The sequence below is a fragment of the Rhinolophus hipposideros genome, assembly GCF_964194185.1.
Source record: "Rhinolophus hipposideros genome assembly, chromosome: 5".
Lineage (NCBI taxonomy): Eukaryota > Metazoa > Chordata > Mammalia > Chiroptera > Rhinolophidae > Rhinolophus > Rhinolophus hipposideros.
The window spans coordinates 1,994,981-2,018,727 of NC_138051.1; the positions used below are offsets into that span (position 1 = coordinate 1,994,981).

General features: G+C 41.3%; 1 protein-coding gene across 3 annotated transcripts in view; it reads left to right on the top strand.

Moving 5' to 3' along the window:
• Positions 1-23,747, top strand: part of PTPN9 (protein tyrosine phosphatase non-receptor type 9) — a 67,227-nt gene that overhangs the window by 37,697 nt on the left and 5,783 nt on the right. For all 3 annotated transcript variants that reach the window (XM_081048641.1, XM_081048643.1, XM_081048642.1), the window contains exons 6-9: positions 7,148-7,258; positions 9,031-9,359; positions 17,394-17,487; positions 21,304-21,370. In XM_081048641.1, the coding sequence (XP_080904767.1) occupies positions 7,148-7,258; positions 9,031-9,359; positions 17,394-17,487; positions 21,304-21,370 (601 nt within the window). The remainder of the gene's footprint in view (positions 1-7,147; positions 7,259-9,030; positions 9,360-17,393; positions 17,488-21,303; positions 21,371-23,747) is intronic.

Sequence of the window (23,747 nt, forward strand, 5' to 3'; positions counted from 1 at the left end):
TCACCCCTTATCGCCCCCCCCCTCTGCCATTTTGCCTATTCTGGGTTCTCATTTAAGTGGAATCATAATATTTGTCCTTCTGTGTCTATTTTACTTAGCATAATGTTTTTAAGATTCATGCATATTATAGCATGTATCAGTGCTTCATTCCTTTTTAAGGCCAAATAGTATTCTGTTGTATGGATGTACAATGTTTTGCTTATCTAGTCATCTGTTGATGGACATTTGGGTTGTTTTCACCTTTGGCTGTGGTGAATAGTGCTCCTCTGAACATTGTGTACAATCATCTGCTTGAGGACCCGCTTTCAATTCTTTTGCATATATACTACTAAAAGTGGCATCGTTGGATCACGTGGTAATTCTACATTTAACTTTTTGAGGAGCTATTTCCTTTTTACGGCTTAAGCTTTTGTTTTCGTTGTTTAAGACCTTAATCCATCTGTATCTGGTTTTTGAGTATGGTATGAGATGTTAGAATCTGACTTTTTTCCCCCACCTGGATAGCTGTTTTTTTTCCACTTTAACATTTTAAATAGTCCTTCCTTTCCACAATTTACACTATTTGTCAGTTTTCACAAAGTAATAATAACCTAGTAAGTTAATATACAAGGTGTGATAAAAAAAAATAGGGTGAATGTTTACATTTAAAAAAATTTATTGCAATAAAAGACGCATCACCATTAATCCCCCTCAAAATATCTCCCCTCGCTTTGAACACACTTACCCATCGTTCATGCCACTTGAAGTCTGGAAGGCCTCTTCCGTGAGTGTCTTTAGCTGCGCTGTGGTGGCTGCCTCCTTGTCCTGAATCATCTTGACTTTGGGGAAGAGCCAGAAGCCGCATGGTGCCAGATCCAGTGATTATGGTAGATGAGGACACACCATAATGTTTTTATTTGACAGAAAATGCTGTGCCGGAAGCAATAGGTGACATGGAGCCTTTCTGTTGTGATCACAAAATACGGTGAATGCTGCTGCCGAGTGCCATCCAACGGAAAGTCGGGGATCTTCAATACGGGAAGCGGCGCACTGAACCCTAGTAACAGTGTGTGACAAGTGTCACCTTGTTCAGTGCAGTCAGTCGGGTGTGAGCTACAGTTGAGAGAAGGTGTGCTTTAAAGTGTGCTGTAAATCATCCTCCATCATGACAGCGCTCTGTGTCACCTATAGCTTCTGGTACAGCAACTTCTGTCCAGTAAAACATGACGGTGTGTCCCCATCCACCTTATTCACTGGATCTGGCACCATGCGGCTTCTGGCTCTTCCCCAAAGTCAAGACTATTCAGGACATGAAGGCAGCCATGACTGTGCAACTAAAGACGCTCACGAAAGAGGACTTCCAGAACTGCTTCAGAAAGTGGCAAGAACGATGGGATGAGTGTGTTTGAAGCAAGGGGGAGTATCTTGAAGGGGATTAATGGCAATGTGTCTTTTACTGTAATTAATTTTAATTTAAACATTCACTGTATTTTTTGATCATACCTCGTACTATAGACAATTTAACCATCTGACTGTCTTTCTGTATTATTCAGGTTATTTCCAGGTTTAAATAATACTGTTATGATCATATTATAGCTTTTCCTTTTAATTGATTTTAAGAAGATACTTCTAAGACTAGGATTATTTGGATAAAGATTATGAATATTCTTTTATTTCTCCAATACATAACTAGGTTACCCTCCATAAAAGTAGGAAAACAATTTTTTTGACCAACAAGTATGAATATCTTTTTCCTTGAACCATCCCAGCACTGCACTCTATAATTTTTCTTTCTTTGAATTTAGAAATTCTAAAATAATACCTCTTTTGTTTTGTTCAGACTCCTTTAAGTAATAACAAAGTAATGTCTTGTTTTCAAATGTTTTTCTGCAGTTTGTGTGTTCTCTTTTATTTGGTTCAAAATAATGAAATTCTGTAGATGCTGTTTTGTTGTTTTTGCTGTATAAATTGAAAGGGACTGAAATAAAGTCCTGTTGCTTTAGAACCTATATCATGTTCTTATTAGTGACTTAGTTGCTCTGTCATTGGGAACAGATACAATATCAAGTGTAATCCCCTATCATCCTCATACTCGTGAGAGTTGTAAATAGAAGTTTAGCTTTTAATGCACTGTTTCACGCTTCAGATTCTGTTTATTAATAGTATGAATTAATTTCTAGCAGTTAGTGTGATGAGGATTTGGATCAAAATATGGCACTGGAATAAAAATATAACCTTTGACTTCTTAAATTACTGAGTAGATTTTCTCCGTTTGGTAAATTTCTTAGGATAAATTCTGGTTTTAAGTTTTAAAATGTCATAACTCCTATTTTAGTTGCCATCATGTGTATTCTTAACTGTTGAATTATTGTTTTGGATGAACCATTTAAACTAGACAAGGTGGAATTCACCCCCTGAAGGATAAATCTTTAATTTTTAAGGAAATGCATGGCTGAAAGAGATGGATAAAATAAATAGGTTTAAAAAAATTCACTAATGCAGACACTTGCAAAGTAATAATTACTAACACTGAATGCTTTGCACACTACTCTATGCTGTTTTCATGCTTTAAAGCTCATTTAATCCTGACATCCCTACTGTGAAGTGTGATGGCTGTTACTATTTCTATCCCCGTTTTACAGATCTAGAAACTTAGACCTGAAGATTTAAGAACTTGATGAAGGTAATACAAGCTATTAAGTGACAGAACTAAAATATTATAATCCTACTCCTTGGATATTATCAGTGTAAAGAGCTTGAGGTATATGTGTCCAGACATTTATTTATTTATTCATTTATTTACTTACTTACCTTTTCATTTATTTTAAATAATTTTTTATTTTTCAATTACAGTTGGCATACAATATTATATTAGTTTCAGGTGTACAACATAGTGATTACACATTTATCTTACAAAGTGATCACCCCAGTAAATCTAGTACCCACCTGACACCATCGTTATTACAATATCATTGACTATATTCCCTACGCTGTACTTTACACCCTATGACTACTTTCTAACAACCAATGTGTACTTTTTAATCCCGTCCCCTTTTGCACCCAGCCCCACAACCTCCCTCCTGTCTGGCAACCCTCAAAACGTTCTCTGTATCTATGAATTTGTTTCTGTTTTGTTTGTTTATTTTGTGCTTTAGATTCTACATATAAGTGAAATCATGTGGTGTTTGTCTTTCTGTCTCTGATTTACTCCACTCAACACAATACACTCTAGGTCCATCCATGTTGTTGGCAGGTGGCAAGATTTCATTCTTTTTTACGGCTGAATAATATTCCATTGTATATATGTACCACCTCTTCTTTATCCATTCATCCATCGATGGACACCCAGGCTGCCTCCAGGTCGTGGCCATTATAAACAAGGCTGCAATGAACATGTGGATGCATTCGTCCCCTCAAAGTAGATTACTGGGTCCTTCTTTGTCTCTTGTTACAGCCTTTGTTTAAAAGTCCATTTTGGCTCTGTCCCACACACATAGCAATCAGCTGTGGAGATTTAAAAAAGACTTGCTCTGGGATCCCAATCCAAAGACTGATCTAATAATTCCAGTCTGGATACTGGAATTTGTTTGTTTGTAGCACTTTCTGGGTAATTCTGTTGTACAGCCAAGGTTCAGACTATTATCCAGAACACACAGATCTTTTTAGAACTTTAATCCTGTTAAGGACAAAGTTTCCTACATACTCAAATCATTCTCTTCCCCATTCCTTTACCTGTTCACATGAACTGCAAACTGGATCTTCCAGGTAATATGGCATCCCCCACAATCCCTGCAGTGAGGACCACACCCTCTAAGAAGGCAAAGAGGAAAAATGCCAGTTGCTCTCGTACCCCATGACGCTTCTGGGACACCATTCCACTTCACTGGCTGGCTCTGTGCTCTGTTATTCTTTATTCTGTCACTCTGTTACTCATTACCCATTTCACTTCCTGAGTGCAGAATCCCCCTAGTATGTATGCCCACCCAGCCGTACCTGCCTCATGGTTTTTCTCTCTATTCATTTTATTCCCAGCATCCTCTCAAATTCAAAGTCACCACTTAATCACAAGTCCTTTCACCCAATTTAGTCTCGTAGCCTTTACATCATCCCACATTATCTATTCTCCAGTGTAGACACGCTGTAGATTTCATCTTCATTAGCAACTGCACCAAGATCTCCATCTGTGAAGATCTTCACCTGTGAAACATCCCCTTTCTGACCACAACCATCTTACCTTCCGTCTCTCACACACAAGGCACATGCAAGCTGTCCTTTGTTCTTAAGTAAGAATGCCCTTAAAAAAAAGCTATAATAAAAGTCTGTTCTGTCTTGTATAAGTATTGCTACCCCAGCTTTTTTTTCCCTCCATTTTTGTGAAATATCTTTTTCTATCCCTTTACTTTCAGTCTGTGGGTGTCTTTCGATCTGAAATCTTGTAGGCGGCATATGTAAGGGTCTTCTTTTCTTACCCATTCAACAATCCTATATGTCTTTTGATTGGAACATTTGATCCATTTACATTTAAAGTAATTTTTGACAGTTGTGTAGTTATCGCCATTTTATTGTTCATACTTTTTATCTTCTTCCTAATGAAGTCCCTTTAACATTTTTTGTAATACTGGGTGGTGGTGATGAACTCCTTTAGCTCATTCTTGTCTGGGAAGCTCTTTATCTGTCCTTCAATTCTAAATGATAGCCTTGCTGGGTAGAGTACTCTTGGTTGTAGGTCCTTTTCTCACTTTGAATATTTTGTGCCAGTCCCTTCTGGCCTGCAGAGTTTCTGCTGAGAAATCAGCTGACAGTCTTATGGGAGCTCCCTTGTAAGTAACTGACTGCTTTTCTCTCGGTGCTTTAAAGATTCTCTCTTTGTCTTTAACCTTTGACGTTTTAATTGTAATCTGTCTTGGTGTGGGGCTCTTTGGGTTAATCTTGTTTGGGACTCTCTCTGCTTCCTGAGCTTGTACGTCTGTTTCCTTCACCAGGTTAAGGAATTGATATGGTTCTTTTACAACCTTTTTTTTCTGTGAAAGTACGTGTGTGTTTGATTTTTTTTTTAAACAAAATTAAGGTTATAGTTTTGATCTTGTTTAGTTTAAAGATTATATTGTGAGCATTTTCCAAAGTTTTAAAAAATCTTTCAACGCTTCATTTTAAAGGTTATATAACAGAGCAAATACCTTCTCAAAGATATAAGACAGAAACTTGTCTCTTTATACCCCAATTAGAACAAAAGAAAGATTCACTGAGAGTTCACTATGGGTAGAATTTTAATTGGATGTTACCACTGAGGATCTTTATCTTTCAGTATGCAATTCGGAAAACAGAAACCATTCTAGTTATTTCAACCAGAAGAGATTTAAATAAAAGAATTGGTTAAGCTTGTTTGGAAGTCTGGAGGATAAGGGAAGGTTACTCAATGAGTAGTAAGGACTACTACTCCTTAGTAGTCCTTGGGTGAACAGAATCTTTAAGCAGAGGCTGAGGGTGTGTGCAGCTTCATCTGTTACTGCAGCCCAGCTGCCTGAGTTGCAGCCCTGGAGCCTGCAAGCCTGAACTGCTGCTGGAGTCACTGTAGCTTCCCCTGCCCGAGACATCCCTACTGCTGTGGCCTCTGACGCCAATGTTGTCGCCACCTCCATTCTTTTATCATCGTTGCAGTCTTTGTTGTTTCAACTGCTGTTTAAATCTAGAAAAAGAGAGTTACATAAAGGTTATGTAACAATCTTGTTAAAACATACCATTTTGTTAATTACTACCCATTTTCAGACATATGTATTCTTCCCAGTTTTAGATTTTATTGGGGGGGCGAGGGGGGAAAGGGAACAGGACTTTACTGGGGAACAGTGTACTTCCAGGGCCCCTTCCAAGTCCTTTCAATCCTAGCAATGGAGGGCACAGCTCAGCTCCAGGTCCAGCTGCTGTTGCTAGCTGAAGGGGGCTCAGCCCACCATCCCTTGCGGGAGTGGAACCTGCAACCCTGTGGTTGAGAGGACGCGCTCCAACCAACTGAGCCATCCGGGAGCTCAGTGGCCGCTCAGCTTAAGGTGCTGTGTTCAATTTTAGTTGCAGGTGGCGCTGCCCACCATCCCTTGCGGGAGTCGAGGGATCAAACTGGCAGCCTTGTAGTTGAGAGCCCAGTGGCCCATGTGGGAATCGAACCGGCAGCCTTCGGAGTTAGGAGCATGGAGCTCCAACCACCTGAGCCACCGGGCCGGCCCTTGAGACTGGTTTTTGATCTAGCAATTGATCTGGCAGTTAAAGGAGCATTGGCTATTTATAGTTAGGCCTTGAAATAAATTGTTGCATCTTTGAGGGAAGAGATGTAAGGTAATTTCTCAGACTGCAGTGAAGAAGCCTTTGGAGAACTTTGTTCTGAATGCTGCATATTAACTATAGGGAATGTGTGCAGTCCCCCAAATTAGTAGAGCTGACATGTCACATTGAGACTTAGTCTTTTGAAAAAGAATATGGAGAAAGTGGTACAAGATATTTAGCTAGTTTCCTCTTTTTTTGTTTGATTCCTTGGGGAAAATTTCTCCCCGGTTAGATTGCCAGTATTACATGGTATCTCTTCCTATGAGAAGGGCTGGAATATTGAGAAACTAAATGAGGCCCAGAGCCGTAGATGAGGAAGTCATAGTTTTTCATTCATATGCTTTGTGCAGATAAGGACATCTCCTTTTCTGTTATACTTCCTTTGCCCTTGTGCCCACTAGGTCATATTTATTGATTAAATAAATGAATACATAAATAGAGGAAGAGTCGGGTAAAAAATAAATGGTTATAATACACAGGTACCAGAACAAAAGAAAGATTATGAGAGAAATATTTCTTTCATATTCAGTTTATTCATGATCTAATTTTTCCTTAAAGTTTTAATAAGCATTACTTAAGGAGGCACACATGTATACTGGTTGGAAAGTCGGAGTAGTTTTTGGTCCATAAAGCTTATGCTGACAAGAATATGACATCATTATTTTTAAAGGTAAATCAGCTTTAAACCACTTCTTCTCTTGCTGCTCAAGTGAAATCTGAATTAGGCGGTAGACTCCCCCTGCTGGGTAAGAATGGGGAGAAGAGCCGACACCTAAACTTTGGCCTGGGGCAGGCGGAGGTTGTCCTAGGTGCCCTAATGGTTCCCTTGACACCATCCTCTGTGTTCTCACAGGGAGCGTTTCCAGCTCGTCTGAAGAAAGTGCTGATCGTGGGAGCGCCCGTGTGGTTCCGTGTGCCCTACTCCATCGTCAGCCTCTTGCTGAAAGACAAAGTCCGAGAGAGGGTAAGGCAGGCTGGCTTTATTTCATTTGGAGGTGGGCAGATTTCCACATTGCCGAAACCTGCTAATTAATTCTCTACCTTCCAAAAAATCCTCCTGTCTTGTCTGCTAGAGCACTTTCTGCTTCTGTTAGTATACTCACTTGTGTTCTCTGCTTTTTTTCTCTCAGCTCAGTACATGCTGCCTGTCCCCTAGACTATACGTTCCTGAAGTTAGGAACTAGGCGTAGTATATATCGGGCACCCCTGCTCCACGGCACTTTGCAGAAAGATAGGACTGAAGACCGTGTCCCGTGGGGACTCAGCGGTAGCTTCTACTTCCAGAATTGAGTTTAGTGCCGTGCAGCCCTTTCATAGTCAACGGCGCCTAATATCATTGCATTGGTTGGACTGGTATTTGAATTTGTTCAACAGGAAATACCATTCAGTCCCTTTGACCACCAGGGTGGCAGAGGAGAGCCTCTCTGTCTCTTTCTACTTACATTCCTGGCATTTTCTTTTAAAACAGCGTGTTTCTTCTTAAATTCAAAAGTGTTGTCTAAAATTGGCTTGATTCTGTTATCATCGCCTGAGTGTTCCAGGACTGAGAGATTATGGCTTCACTCTCATTTCTCACCCTTGAAAGAAATAGCACATGAAAGTGGAACATTGGCACAATCGGATAAGATAATGAAGTTGTGAAATATCAGAGATTTTGGTAGTACAGGGTTCTGAGGTTCTATGAATAATAACAGTGCAGATCTTTACAGTTCATGTGACTGGGGTTGGAGAGGGGACACTGAAGATGTTTTATTCTGTGGAATGCTTAATACTTAGGGACCCAGAGTAGGGGAGTCAGGGGATCTTTCCTGAGACAACTCTGTGTGAGGTCTCCTTAGGCAAGTTCTTGCACTCGGATAGACCAGTACGAATGTGTATCAACTCGAAATATAGTGAGCATCGTTACAATCCAAACTCCGGGCCCTGGGAATGAAACGTGCAGTGGGACAGTCCTTAGCCTGGGGGAGCTCTCTATCCTGATAGGGGGACCCAGATGCAGATTAGGAGGACTGTGGCTCTGCAGAGCTGGGAGGAGAGCACTGCCGCGGCAGACAGGTGTCAGGAGCTGTAAACTGTCCTGAAGACGCTGAGGACAGGAAGGGGGCATTCCAGGAAGAGGCGACAGCAAGGGAGGCCAGTATCCTCATCCCGCACAGATTCCAAGGACAACCAACTGGGCTAACTGGGTCCAGTATGGCCGTGTCCCAGCAGGGAGCAGAGATGCGATAGGGAGGCGATGACTTCTCAGTCATTTTTACTGGGCTACCCTGAGTCTGAGTGACTGGTCTTGTCTTATTTCCTAGAAGCCTATCTTGGAGAACATCCGTACCCAGCTGTGAGTAAAACACAAGCAATAGGCAGAGCTGACAAAAGCAACCACTGCCTGTGCAGATCGGTGGCCAGAAGATGGGGGCCTGCCTCAGACGGCACTGGGAGCCTTATTCATAGTGTAAAGCCTTAGTTCTCCATGCCTTCCTTTCAGAAGGTACATAACAGGGCCCCGTTCCAGGGGGAATCTGATAGACATTCTGGGCAGTCAGACCTCTCTGTCTGGGAGATTCATAGGACATCACTTCCAGGCAGATGAAGTGCACCCCACTTTTAGAAGTATGTCAAGTATTTCAAGTGAATCTCACCCCGTTCTCCAAACCTAATATAAGCACATTTGTTCTTTCTCTTCACTGTCTTCCCCTAACCCCACCCCACATACTCATACGGTTCTTTCTGGCCTTCCAGATTCAGATACTAAAGACATCAGAGGTCACCCAGCACCTGCCCAGGGAGTGCCTTCCAGAAAACCTGGGTGGGTACGTGAAAATTGACCTCGCCACTTGGAATTTCCAGTTCCTACCCCAGATGAATGGCCACCCGGATCCCTTCGATGAGATCATCTTGTCCTCCCTCCCTCCTGCCTTAGACTGGGACTCGGTGCATGTCCCAGGTCCCCACGCCATGACCATCCAAGAGCTGATGGAGTATGTTAACACCAGGCAAAAGCGGGGTATATATGAGGAGTATGAGGACATCCGTCGCGAGAACCCTGTTGGCACTTTCCACTGTTCCATGTAAGTGGGAAAGGTGTTGGTCCTTAAGACACTTGTGGGTGCTCTGGCAGGAGCTCCTTCCACACCTCACTTCTTTAACACTCTTCCAGGTACGAGCTCCATTCGCAGTTAGGGGAGGGTTTCTGTCCTCCTGCCTTCGTGCTTGGTCGTCCTGGTCTCTGACATTTCTGACAGTCTTTGGTACCAAAAGAGGAATGCTGTAATAATAATGGACACATTTTTTTGGTATTTTCTTGAAATGAAAGTGTTTTTAGGGAAAAAAACAATGTAGGTCCTCCATTCTTGTCCTCAGTGTGGTCTCTGGTCCTTTCATTTGGGCAGCTTCTGTCTAGGGCATTTACTTTCTGGGGTAGGTGCTAGTGCATTCAAACTAATTCCCAGTAAGAGAGAAGAATTGCCTCTTAAGATTTCTGTCCCGGGCCGGCCCGGTGGCTCAGGCGGTTAGAGCTCCGTGCTCCTAACTCCGAAGGCTGCCGGTTCGATTCCCACATGGGCCAGTGGGCTCTCAACCACAAGGTTGCCAGTTCAATTCCTCAACTCCCGCAAGGGATGGTGGGCTCTGCCCCCTGAAACTAAGATTGAACACGGCACCTTGAGCTGAGGGGCCGCTGAGCTCCCGGATGGCTCAGTTGGTTGGAGTGCATCTTCTCAACCACAAGGTTGCCGGTTCGACTCCCGCAAGGGATGGTGGGCTGTGCCCCCTGCAACTAGAAAACGGCAACTGGATGGGGAGCTGAGCTGCGCCCTCCACAAGGACAACAACTTCTGGAGGACAACTTGAAGCTGAACGGCACCCTCCACAACTAAGATTAAAAGGACAAGAACTTGACTTGGAAAAAAGTCCTGGAAGTACACACTGTTCCACAGTAAAGTCCTGTTCCCCTTCCCCAATAAAATCTTCAAAAAAAAAAAGAAAGAATTCTGCCACATGGGATCTTCTTCACCCCAAATTGTACCACAGAGCCACCTGGTTATAGTTTATAACTGGCTCTTAGATTCCCTGATAACTGCCTGATAACTGTTGTTGGCAATAGAGCATAGATCATTTCTCTTACTGCTGCTCTCATTTCTATTACCATGTTTTCGTTGGCAGCAGCAGCAATTTCTTCTCTCCAAGTTGAGCTCTGTTTGTTGAAAATTAGGGAAACTATCCCAGTAGGTCCAAAGCTGAAGTTCCAGCTTAGCCAAAAATCCCCTCTGTGACTTTCACAAGTTATTTTCTTCCTTTGCACCTCAGTTTTCCTGTGATGTTAGCTCTGATATCCACCTTCTTCTCTAGCTTAAATGTTGTAGGAATCCATGAATCTGTGAGTACCTCCTGTAATTCCCATCCAGTTAGTGAACTGCAAAGAAGATGTATGGAGAGAACCTCTTAGCAAAAGGAATGAGGGAAATAATGAGTTAAGTAGGAAACAGTTTAGGGAAGTAGGAAAGAAGCAATGGAGAAAAAAGTAAGATCAGGAATGCAAAGGAAAGTAAGAGAAAAAAACGATAGTAGGTCGTGTACCAAGAGGGAGAGTATTTGTTTCTCCCTCACAGCCCTGTTTCTTGCCTGCCAGCTTAAGACCCCTGTATGTTCCAGTATTTTCCCCAAGCAGTTTTTTTCCCTGTAGTTTTTTTTTTTAATTAAAGTTTATTGGGGTGACAATGGTTAGTAAAGTTACATCGATTTCAGGTGTATAATTCTGTAATACAGCCATCTATATATCACATTGTGTGCTCACCACCCAGAGTCAGTTCTCCTTCCATCACCATGTATATGATCCCTGTAGTTTTTTGTTTGTTTGTTTGTTGGTTTTTCCAAGTCAAGTTGTCCTTTCAGTCTTAGTTGTGGAGGGTGCAGCTCCAGGTCCAGTTGCTGTTGCTAGTTGCAGGGGGCGCTGCCCATGATCCCTTGCGGGACTCGAGGAGTTGAACTGGCAACCTTGTGGTTGAGAGCCCACTGGCCCATGTGGGAATCGAACCGGCAGCCTTCAGAATTAGGAGCTGAACCACCGGGCCAGCCCGATTCCTGTAGTTTTGAATCAAGGAAGTATTATGGAGCAGGGAGGAGCTGTGGGCTGCTCCAAGAGCATGCACACTGGTCCTGGGGATTCCTGACTTGCTCTGGGTGCTTCCGCTGTGGGGTCCTTGTGATGTCATTTCTACCATGGTCCCCCACTCCCCCATTAAAAAAGTAGGTTTGGATTGTCCTCTAAGTGTTACCCAAACCAGCTATCATGTTATAATTAGAGAACACATCCCAGTCCTGTGGAAAGACTTCCTATTCCTGCCTCTTTATTGAATGAATGAGCCCCCCACTTCAGGAGCTAGAACCCAGAATCCTGATCAGCTCCAGACGTCTGTCTTACATCAAGTTCCAGTAGAACTACTCATACGGAACCAAGTCTCCCTTGGAATTCTAGCTTATGAAGTAGATAGCAGAATAGTACTCACTGTTGTCCAGGGTGCCCACGAACCAAGAGACTTCCCCTTTTTGCTTCCCCCTACACCATTTTTTAAAAATATTATGTAAATTATTTTTATTTTTTCATTTACAGTTGACATTCAATATTATTTTATATCAGTTTCAGGTGTACAGCACGGTGGTTAGACATTTATATAATTTATGCAGTGATCCCTCTGATAAATCCAGCACCCATCTGACACCACACATAGCTATTACAATATTATTGATTATATTCCCTAAGCTGTACTTCACATCCCCGTGACTATTTTGTAACTGCCAATTTATACTTCTTAATCCCTTCACCTTTATTACCTATCCCTCCAGTCCCTCTCCCATCTGGCAACCATTAGTTTGTTCTCTGTATCTATGAGTCTGTTTCTGTTTTGTTCGTTGGTTTATTTTGTTACTTAGATTCCATATATAAGTAAGGTCATATGGTATTTGTCTTTCTGTCTGACTTAATTCACTTAGTATAATACCCTCTAGGTCCATCACTGTGGTTGTATAAAAGATTTTTTTAAAAACTTTGTAGTATGAGATAATTGTAGATTCACGTGCAGTTAGTGATCCCATGTGCCCTTCCCAGCTTTCCCATGGTAACATCTTCCAAAAGTATAGCAAAATATCACAACCAGATCTTGACATTGATACAATTCACCAATCTTACCCAGATTTCCCCACTGTGTGTGTGTGTGTGTGTGTGTGTGTGTGTGTGTGTGTTTAGTTCTATGCAGTTTTTATCATACACTTAGGATTGTGTGTCCCTTATAAGAAAAAGATACAGAAGAGTTCCATTACCACATACCTCCATCCAACCCCTCCGTTACTGTAACTTTGTCATTTCAAGGATGGTATTGTATAAGTGGAATTGCCCTATATGTACCTTTTGGGATTGTTTCCCTCTTCTCACTCAGTATAATTCACTGGAGATTCACCTAAGTTGTCAATATTTTGTTCCTTTTTATTGCTGAATAATGTACATGTCTTTGTTTAACCATTCACCTGCTGCAGGACATCCTGTGTTTCCAGTTTCTGGCTATTACAAGTAAAGCTGCTATGAATGTTTGTGTCTAGGTTTTGTGTAAATGTTTCCATTTCTTTGGGATAGATGCTGAGTCCTGTGGTAAGTGTATGTTTAGTTTTAGGAGAAAGTGCCCAGCTGTTCTCCAGAGTGGTTCTGCCATTCTTCCTACTTGCCAGCAAGCTATGAAGGACTCCTTCTCTTCGCATCCTCACCAGCATTCCATGTTGTCACAGTTTTTTGTTTTTGTTTTTTCCCTTTTTCCGCCCCGCCCCTCCAGTTCAATCAGCCTAGTTGTGTAGGACCCAGCTCCCTGGCCCATGCTGGTATGAGCCTTGCGCTCCCCCAGCTGAGGCAGTCGGTCGCTGGTCGTTAGGTCCTCGGTCATCTGCTCACAACAGCTCACCGGCCGCTCACAATGGCTGCCGGCCACTCACGGCAGCACACAGCAGCCCACGGCAGCTCACGCCAACCTCCGGCTACTCACAGCAGCCCAGCTCCAGGGAGAGCCGTTGTTCACAATCTTAGCTGTAGAGGGCACAGCTCACTGGCCCATGTGGGAATTGAACTAGCGACCTCGGTGTTAGGAGCACGGCGCTCCAACCACCTGAGCCATCTGCTGGTCCCAACAGGTTTTTATTTTAGTTGTTCTGATAGGTGTGTAATGAGATCCCATTGTGGTTATAATTTACATTTCACTAATAGTAATGATGTTGAGCGTCTTTTTCATGTGCTTATTTGCCATTTGTATTATCCTCTTGGTAAAGTGTCTTCATGTCTTTTGCCGATTTTCTATTTAGATTTTTAAAAAACAATTGAGAGTTCTTTATGTATTTTAGATACTGATTTTTTGTTGGACACGTTTTGTGAATATTTTCTTCCAGTGTATAGCTTTTCTTTTCATCCTCTTAACAGGGTCCCTTGCAAAGTAAAAGCTTTTATTTTAACAAAGTCCTTTTATTCAGTTTTTCCTTTTACTCAGTTTTTCCCTTCATGGATCATGCTCTTGGCGTCAAGTCTAAGAATACTTTGCCTAGTCTTAGATTCAAAGATTTTCTCCTGCTATTTTTTTCTAAAAGTTTTATAGTTTTATGTTTTACCATTTAAGTCTGAGATCCATTAATTTTTGTATAATGTAGAAGGTTTAGGTTGAGGTTTTGGTTTTTGTGGGTTTTTTTGCATATGGATATATAATTGCTCTAACCATTTGTTGAAGAGTATCCTCCGTGCATTGAATTGTCTTTCGAACTTTGTAAAATGTTAGCTGGGCTTATTTGTGTGGGAAGAGGGAATTTTTTACAATGTGGAAAAGTACGCAGTGTAACATGACAGACAACTATGTTCCCATCACCAGAACTGATACTGACGATGCTTAATGTTTTGTCATATTTGCTTTGTCTGTTTTTATTATTTGAAAGAGTGAACTTATTATAAAGTTGAAATGCCTTCTATTCCTCACTGTAAGTTCTCACTCCCAAAGGGAGCCCTCAGTATGAATCTGGCATGTTTCTCTCCAGTCCATTTTGTTTATACTGTTACATATACATTTGTACCGATGAACAAATATGGAGTATTATTTTATATTGGTGGTCTTTGTAGTCTTTTTTTTTTTTTGCTTTTAATCAATATATATGCAAATAATATTTTTCAAAACTAAATACTATCAGAGAAAAAAAGTAATGACAAAATAAACAGTAATCTCCTGCCTTAACCTCAGTTCCACTCCCCTAGTCATCCATTTTTGACTCTGGTAGCTGTTTCTTTTGGTATTTTTTCCGTTAGTCTAAATAAAATGCTTATAATACTTACATTCACTATTATGGTAGGTAAGTATTTAGCTCTTGCACTGTGTCTCCAGTTCCCTTTTGACTGTTTTTCCAATATAGTTATATCACAATTTTTTATTAAGTCAGTAGTCACAGTGTTTACATTATTATGCCTGTAAATTTTTTTACTGCAAAGCTAAGTGGGCTTCTATGAAAGGTTCAAATATATTTTACCAATTCCATTTTTTGTGCTTGAGTTAGTGACCTAATTTTTAAAACTTTGCTTTTTCTGTGTACCTATCCTTATTTCTTTTTTATGTTTGGTCAGATTTATTTTACACTATCATTATTTCCCAAGTGGTTAAATATATCAGATAATTAGCTGATTTTAGTTTTTCCCCTGGAGACCTCACTTCCAGCACATTTTGGATTTTTTGCTCCAGTCTTAACTGTGGTGGTGGTTGTTGAGGCTGGTTCTTCAGCTTTCATCCTGCAGTTTCCCCTCCCCACTTTCCTTTATCAGTGCGTGTTTCCTGTGTCCACCAAGTTCTTTCTTTACTTATATTCTATTTTGTCAGAAGATAGAATTCTAGGTTGGGAAACATTTTACCTCAGAATTTTTAAAGCAATGTCTTTCAAGTTTGCTAGCAATGCTAGTAGTTTGATGCTATTCTTACTCTTTCTTAAGTCTTTGTAAATGGAGCTTTTTTCTTCTTTGAATATTTTTAGGTAACCTCTTTATCTTCCTGTTAAATTTCTTTTACTCTGAAGGCTTATTCAGTTCTAGGACCTTTTCTTTTTCATTCTCTTTTGTTTGTTTTCTTTTCTTATATTATGCCAATTCTTTCTCTCTGGGACAGTACTACTGTCAATCTGATCAGATCTAGAGCAAGGATTGACAGACTTTTCCTTTTATTATTATTATTATCATTAATAATTAATTGATTGATTGATTGATTTTTGCCCCTTTCTTCCACCTCCCCCTCCCGCTCCGGTTCAAGCCGTAGTGTCTCAGCCTAGTTATGTAGGACACAGCTCCCTGGCCCATGGGGTATTATGTATTAGGAGCCTTGCGCTCCCCCGGCTGAGGTAGTCAATTGGTTGGCAGCTCACGGCAGCTCTTGCTGGCTGCCAGCCATTCACACTGGCAGCTCGCCACTCATGGCAGCACACGGTAGGTAGCCCACGGCAGCACTCAGCAGCCCGCGGCACTTCACGCCAACCTCCGGCTGCTCACGGCAGCCCAGCTCCAAAGAGAGCCATTGTTCACAATCTTAGCTGTAGAGGGCACAGCTCACTGGCCCATGGGGGCATGGGGCCAGTGATATTGGCGTTAGGAGCACAGTGCTCCAACCACCTGAGCCACCGGGCTGGCGCTGACAGCCTTTTTCTTAAAGGGCAAAATAGTAGACACTTTCGGCATGTGGGCCTTTACCGTCTCTGTTGCAAATACTCAACTTTTCCATGATAGTGTGGAAGCACCCCAGAAAGTGCTAAGCTATGGGTTTGGCAGTGCCTCCGAAACACAGGGAGCCAGGATGAAGTTTGCTGACCCCTGTCTAGAATGATTCTCTTACTTTCTTAATTTTTTCATCACTTGGATTTTTTGTTTTATATTCTGGGAAATTCCCTCAACTCTCTCATCTTTTCTATTAAAATTCTTATTTTGGATATCATTTTTAATTTCCAAGAGGTTTCTGTCTCTGTTCCTTTTTCATAGCTTCCTACTCTCATTTCTTGTGTGCAGTATCTTTTTCTCTCTGCAGTTCTTAATTACAGCCTTTTAGAACTCATTTTCTCTCACTGACTCTTGTGCTTCCCGCCCCCCACTCACCCCCAGTGTATTTAAATTGGTCTTTTTTTGTTACAGGCTTTCCTTAATTATCTGGAGATCCTTGGCTGTTAGTTTACACTTAGGAGTGGGGTTCTTGAAAGCTGCTTGGAAGTGCTGTTAGCATGGGTGAGCTTCAAATTAAAATGATCAACGAGCTTGTTGTTGGTGTTCTCCAAATCACAGAATTCTTTTATGGTCCCTATTCACTTTCTCCAGACAGGAATTCTCCACTCACTCTCTTGCGTGGTAGGGTCCAAACCTGGATATGAATGTGAGACAGGATAGGGCAGGGAGAACGAGGCAGGGAATGCTCACTGTATGTCTTTTCAGATTTTCATTTCTTCTTCTGTTTTTAGCCCTGTACATCCACTTGCCTTCCAGGGTGTGATAATTCTGAGGGTGGGTCATTGTGTCTCTCTCTAGATACCTCTGTGGGTCCTAGCGTTCTGTAGTTGGCCACGACAGCTAAAATCCTTTCATTAGTTTTCTTTTTGACAAAATGGGTTTAAATCTCTTTGTCCACTTATGTTTCTGCTGTCACTTTTTGGATTTGTACTGATTAGTTCCTTTGCTGATTTTAATGAGACTGCTGGATGGAGTGTTGTCAACTGTTTTGTCAGCCTGCCATGTTAAACTGGAACTTAATAGATTTATTTTGCACGTCTTTTGGGAAGTAAGTAGTAGAAAATTTTATTTGCAGCTAGATGTTTTTGATGCTGTACTTCCTTTTTCTCTTTTGAATGGAAATACCTTTATTTCCATAGTAATACATAGTAAAATGTTAAACGATGTAGAATTATATAGATTAGACAATGAAAAGCTCTATATACCCACCCTCAATAGCAACTGACACCCACTTCGCACTGCCAGATTTTGCACGCGCGTGCACACACACATACACACACACACACACACTACCTCTACTTTTCTCTTTATTTTAGCTTGTTTGTTTTATTTTCTTCAGGTCTCCAGGAAACCTGGAGAAGAACCGCTATGGAGATGTACCCTGCCTGGACCAAACTAGAGTGAAACTGACAAAACGCAGTGGCCAGACTCAGGTAGACACATACATGCTATCTTTTCAGGAGCACTGAGGGAAATTTAAGTCTCTTACAAAGTGAAGCTTACTAGTGCTGTGATAGAAAGAACATGGATTCTAAGCCAGAGAAAGAAGTTTGAGTTTTAATTTTGCTACACACTATTCCATCAGCACAGGCAAGTCTCTATATGCTCGTCTCACAGTACTAAGTGGAAATTAAATGAAATGCATTGTGTAAATACTGACCGCACAAGGTCTGGTGTATTGTAGGTGCTCAGGAAGTGTTCAGTTATGTCTCCTTTTACTTCTTAGTTGTAAAGTCATAACGTACCGCTCACCGTATTGGTGAGGTTATCAATACAAGGCAACTCTGATCCACTGACCGCTGAGGCTTCTGTTTTGGAAGAGCTGGAAAGGATGTTGGACAAGTAATGTATAGTACACACGAATATCTAGGAATCAAGATGAAATGGTCAAATGATTTTATTACTTTTAATATATTAAGTTGCTCATATCTATACATATTTAAAATTACATATGTTAGTATAGATATTTAGTGAAAATGGTATTCAGACATTTAGCATTAGTGTTTTTCTCCTCGTTTGATCTACTTTTTGAGTCAATTTAACAGATTTCTAGAGCACATAGTTTTTATTTTTTATTTTTTTTAAATTGGGGACTGTTGGGGAACAGTGTGTTTCTCCAGGGCCCTTCAGCTCCAAGTCGTTGTCCTTCAATCTAGTTGTGGAGGGCGCAGCTCAGCTCCAAGTCCCGTCTTTGTTTTCAATCTTTAGTTGCAGGGGGCGCAGCCCACCATCCCACGTGGGAATTGATCCGGCAGCCTTGTTGTTGAGAGCTCGCGCTCTAACCAACTGAGCCATCCGGCCGCCCCCACTTACTCCTTTTTAAAGTCCTCCTTAATATATAACTTGTTTATGGCAACATCCAACACTTAGAATTTTGAGGTCAGTGACTAAATAGCTGTTACACTTTTTTCCTTTTCTGTCTGATATACCAATTCTATCTGGTGAGCTCTATATGTGTCAAAAACCAGTGTTGATTGAGGTTGCAGTTCAAAGTAAAGGAATTTAAATGGTGCTCTTAACTTCAACATGACACACATTGTAGGGACTTACTATATCCCGTCTCTTTTTTCTGGGGAGCAGTTTTTTTGAAAATCATTGCCTTGTATATGGTACATGGGTCAGGATCCTAGGATTCATGTTTTCATGAATCCTGGTTTCATGCTCTTTGGACCCTCATGTTTCAAGCACATCCACTGAATTCCTAGCCCTGCCCAGGACTCTTATGGAGGCCTTTCTTGCAGGAGCAGTAGCTAAGAACCTGGCTGGCTGAGGACAGATTCATCAGTACCGTGTTTCCCCGAAAATAAGACTGAGCCGGACAATCAGCGCTAATGCGTCTTTCGGAGCAAAAATTAATATAAGACCCGGTCTTATTTTACTATAAGACCAGGTCTATAATATAATAATATAATATAATATAATATAATATAATATAATATAATATAATATAATATAACATAATATAACATAATATAATAAATATAATATAACATAACATAATATAATATAAAATATGATACCAGGTCTTATATTAATTTTTGCTCCAAAAGACGCATTAGAGCTGATTGTCTGGCTAGGTCTTATTTTCTGGGAAACGCGGTATTATTGAGATCGTCATAGTACACGTATATGTTGTGAATGAGTAGAGGAGTCGGAGCTGTCTGTGTTTTTCTGTCTTGTTGACTGCTTTGTTGACAACCCTTACAACAGTGCCTGGCACATACCAGACATTCAGTGAATTATTTGTGAAGGAATGAGTGAATCCCATTATACCAGGAGACTATTCTAGTCATCCTGGAATTAACCTGAGGAGCGCCACTCGAGTTATAACCCCTCTCATTACTACAAACATTGGCAGAGGCTTTATCCCACAGTAAATGGAGGATTCAAGATTATTAGTGAATTGTTCACCAGATTTGCTGCTGGAATTATAAAGCTGTTAGTCATCGTTTCATTTGGATATTTAGGTAGTAATGGAGCCTGGGTGTGTGCTTCACGGTGTTGATGGTCCCAGATATGAGGTGTAGCTTTCTTCCTTCTCTAGTCACACTTCGACTTCTGTGTGTAGCACCATGACGAGATGTCCTGCTCAGGTTGCTTGGCTTGTCTCCTTTTTGGTTCTGAGCTGTAATATTGCAAATCTTAATGCACTCCCTCTTTTGTAAATAACAGCTTCGTTGAGATATAATTCACATACCATACAATTTACCCATTTAAATTGTATAGTTCAGTGGTTTTTTAATGCATTCGCAGGGTTGCAACCGTCACCAGTAAACTTTAGAACATTTTTATCACCTGAAAAAGAAACTCCATAACCTTGGCAGTTACTCCCCATTTCCCTCAACACACCTACTTCCGGTTTCTATAGATTTGCCAGTTCTGGACATTTTATACACATGGAATCATACAATATGTGGCCTTTTGTGTCTGGTTTTATTCATTTAGCATGTTTTCAAGGATCATCCATGTTGTAGCACATGTCTGTGCTTCACACCTTCTTATTGCTGAGTAATATTCCATCATATGGATACACACACAGACCCATATTTTATCCATTCATCAGTTGAATACCATTTGGGTTGTTTCCATTTTTTTGGCTATTATGAATAATGTTGCTATGAATATTTGTGTATAGGTTTTTCTATGCATATAGGTTTTCAGTTCCAGGAGTGGAATTGCTGAGTCATGTGTTGACTGTTTAACATTTTGAGGAACTGCTAGACTGTTTTCCAAAGTGGCTGCACCGTTTACACTGCTACTAGCAGTGCATGAGGGGCCAGTTTCTCCACACCTTGGCCAACACTGTTATTTGTCTCTTACCCAGAGCCATCCCAGTGGGTGTCTAGGTACTGGTGTCTCACTGTGGTTCTGCTTTGCATTTCTCTGACGGTTAATGTCGTTGAGCATGTTGGCCATTTGTACATCTTCTTTGGAGAAATGGCTACTTTGCTCATTTTAAGATTGGTTTGTCTTTTTACTATTGAGTTGTGTGAGTAAGTTCTTTATACATTCTAGATACAGGTGTCTTACCCAATATGTGCACTGTTTTTTTCTTGATGGTATCCTTTAATGCACAAAGTTTTCCATTTTAATGGAGTTAATTTATATTTTTTTGTTTTGTTGCTTGTGCTTTAGCATCATGTCTAAGAAGGCTTTGCCTGACCTGGTGTCAAAAATATTTAATCATGTACATTCTTCTAAGAGTTTTATAGTTTTAGCTTTTTTTTTAAAGTTGTTTTATTGGGGAATATTGGGGAACAGTGTGTTTCTCCAGGGCCCATCAGCTCCAAGTTATTGTCCTTCAATCTAGTTGTAGAGGGCACAGCTCAGCTCCAAGTCCAGTTGCCATTTTCAATCTAGTTGCAGGGGGCGCAGCCCACCATCGCATGCGGGAACTGAACCAGCCCTCTTATTGCTGAGAGCTCGTGCTCTAACCACTTGAGCTACTGGCCTCCCTAGTTTTAGCTCTTACATGAAGTTTGTGAACCATTTTGAGTTAATTTTTGTGTATGGTGTGAAGAAGGGGTCACCTTGATCCCCCCGGCCCCCACCTGCATGTAGATATCCAGTTGTTCCATCAGCATTTGTGGAAGTGAGGTTTTTGAATTGTCCTTTTCGCTTCTCATTTTTTTTCCCCGACAAGAAGAGAATATCCACCTCTTGGGTTTTATTTACCTACTAGTACATCATTTTCCTACCCAAATGGTGTATTCCCTGCAGCTGCAATAATATTTCCTTTTTATCATTAGACAGATTACATCAATGCCAGTTTCATGGATGGCTACAAGCAGAAGAATGCTTACATTGGTACACAAGGTAAGTTAGTCTGCCCCTACACGTTGGTTGTCAGTCATCTACCTGTGATTCCTTGCATCAGATGACAGCATAGTTTTTAAAGGAAGTGGTTACTTGAGGTAATGTTGTGGCCACTAGATCCTGGCCCTTCATAAAGGCAGGCAGATCCGAGGTGTGGAGTTTCTGTATCACATGTGCCTAGAAACTCACTGCATAGAAAGAAACTGGAGATTGGATCACACAACACTAGTACAAGGTTTGGGGCTGTGTCTTAGTATTGCCCACCCCAGGGAATGGGGCAGTGGGACTTCCCAGAAATCGAGTGCAATCTATGAATGGGTGTTGCTGTCCTAAGAGGTTTTTGCTCATGGCTGGACCATCACAGAACACCCCCGCAGTCTGCTGATATGGACAGTCTGTACACGGTCTGACATGAAGACCTGGGATCTAGGAGCATTGCAGATGGAGTTTCTGTAAATGCCCTGTGGGCCCAGCACTCCGTCTGACCTGGCCTCTGCTACCTCAAGGAGAATACCAGGTTGCCTTCTAAGAGGGTGGGTAGAAATCACAACACAGGAGGACACAAAAGGCCTCCTTATGGGCTTAAGGCCCTTTCACCCCTGCAGAACGTGGCCAGCACAAGCTCTCCTGGGTACACTTCCTGAACCAAGTGATTAAACTTAGTATCACCAGCAATGGACAGACAGATATTATGTGTCTCCTGTTGTGATGCAGTGAGAACTGGACCGCATAACCTATACGGTATATTGCCAGTTTTTAAGTCTGAATCTAATCATGAGAAAAAAATCCAGATAAATCCAGATTCTGGGACATACATGAAGAAAACTGGTTTAGACTCTTCAAAGTTAATACACTGAAAAACAAAAAAAGTCAGGGAACTCTTCTAGATTAAAGGAGACTAAAGAGACATGATAAACCAAAGGTACTGTGTGATCCATAATTGGAACCTCAGTTTGGAGGAAAAAACCGCTGAGGACAAACTATTAGACAAGTGGAGACTATGTATTAGATAATATTGTATCAGTGTTTAATTAGTGATAATGGTGTGATTCTGTAGAACACCCTTGTTCTTCTAAATACGTTTGAGTATTTAGGACTGAAATGTCATCAGGTCTGAAACTCCCTTTTAGGTAGTTTAGTAAGAAAGAAACTGCGTGTGTGTGTAAAGGGTAGTCCCCCCTTATCTATGGTTTCTCTTTCTGCAGTGTTAGTTACCCACAGTCACCCGTAGGCTGAGGATATTAAATGGAAAATTCCAAAAATAAGGAATTTATAAGTTTTAAATTGCATGCTGTTCTGAGTAGCATGATGAAATCTCGTGCTGTCCCGCTCTATCCCGCCTGGGACGTGAATCAACCCTTTGTCCACTGTATCCACACTGTATATGCTATCTGCCTGTTACTCAACTTTGTAGCCGTCTCAGTGATCAGACGGACTCTAGCAATATTGCAGTACTTGAGTTCAAGTAACCGTTACAGTAGCCTAGCCTAATGTTGTCTCAGTGCCGAGGTCACTCACCTCACTTCTCTCATCACGTGGGCACTGTATCGTCTCACATCATCACAAGAAAAGGGTGAGTACAGGACAGTAAGCTATTTTGAGAGAGCGAGAGAGACCACGGTCACATAACTTTTATTACAGTATATTTATTCTATTTTATTATTAGTTATTGTTGTCATCTCTCCCTGTGCCGCTGAGGACAAACTATTAGACAAGTGGAGACTATGTATTAGATAATATTCATGGGTATATACGTATATATCATGGGTATGTACGTATAGGGAAAAAGGTTCAGTGCTATCCGTGGTTTCAAGCATCTACTGGGGGTCTTGGAACATATCCCCATGGATTAGGGGGGAGGACTGTATAGAGAAACGCAAATATGACAAAATGATAGCTTTTGAGCTAAAGAATGTATGAGTGTACTATACTGTTCATTTTAGTTAGGTTTCAGATTTTTCCAAATAAAAGTTGAGGGAGAAGAAAAGGGAAATGGGCCTTGGGATTCTTGGTACATTGTTAATTGGTCTTATGGTCACAGGTTTATTTTTTTCCCTAGGAGGGACCACTCCCTCCAAAAGGAGTCCTTTCAAGACCCTAAGAAGAAACAAGAGAATTATCAGGAAAGCTTTTTGGCAGGTGTAGGATATCGTGTGATCTGCCTAAAAGTCAGGGCTTTGTGTGGGAGGATGACCTCGGCATGGTTGGGCTTACGGAGGGTGAGGATCGGCATTAGAGGCCTCAAGATGCTCTTTTCTCTAGGCCTAGAAGGCAGGGGTGTTGCTGAGTGTTTCTAGTTATTCAGGAATTGAGTCCTTTAGGCTGGCTCCGCAGGCCCTGTCCAGGAGAAGGGACTCCTCCAGAGTATAGGACGGAC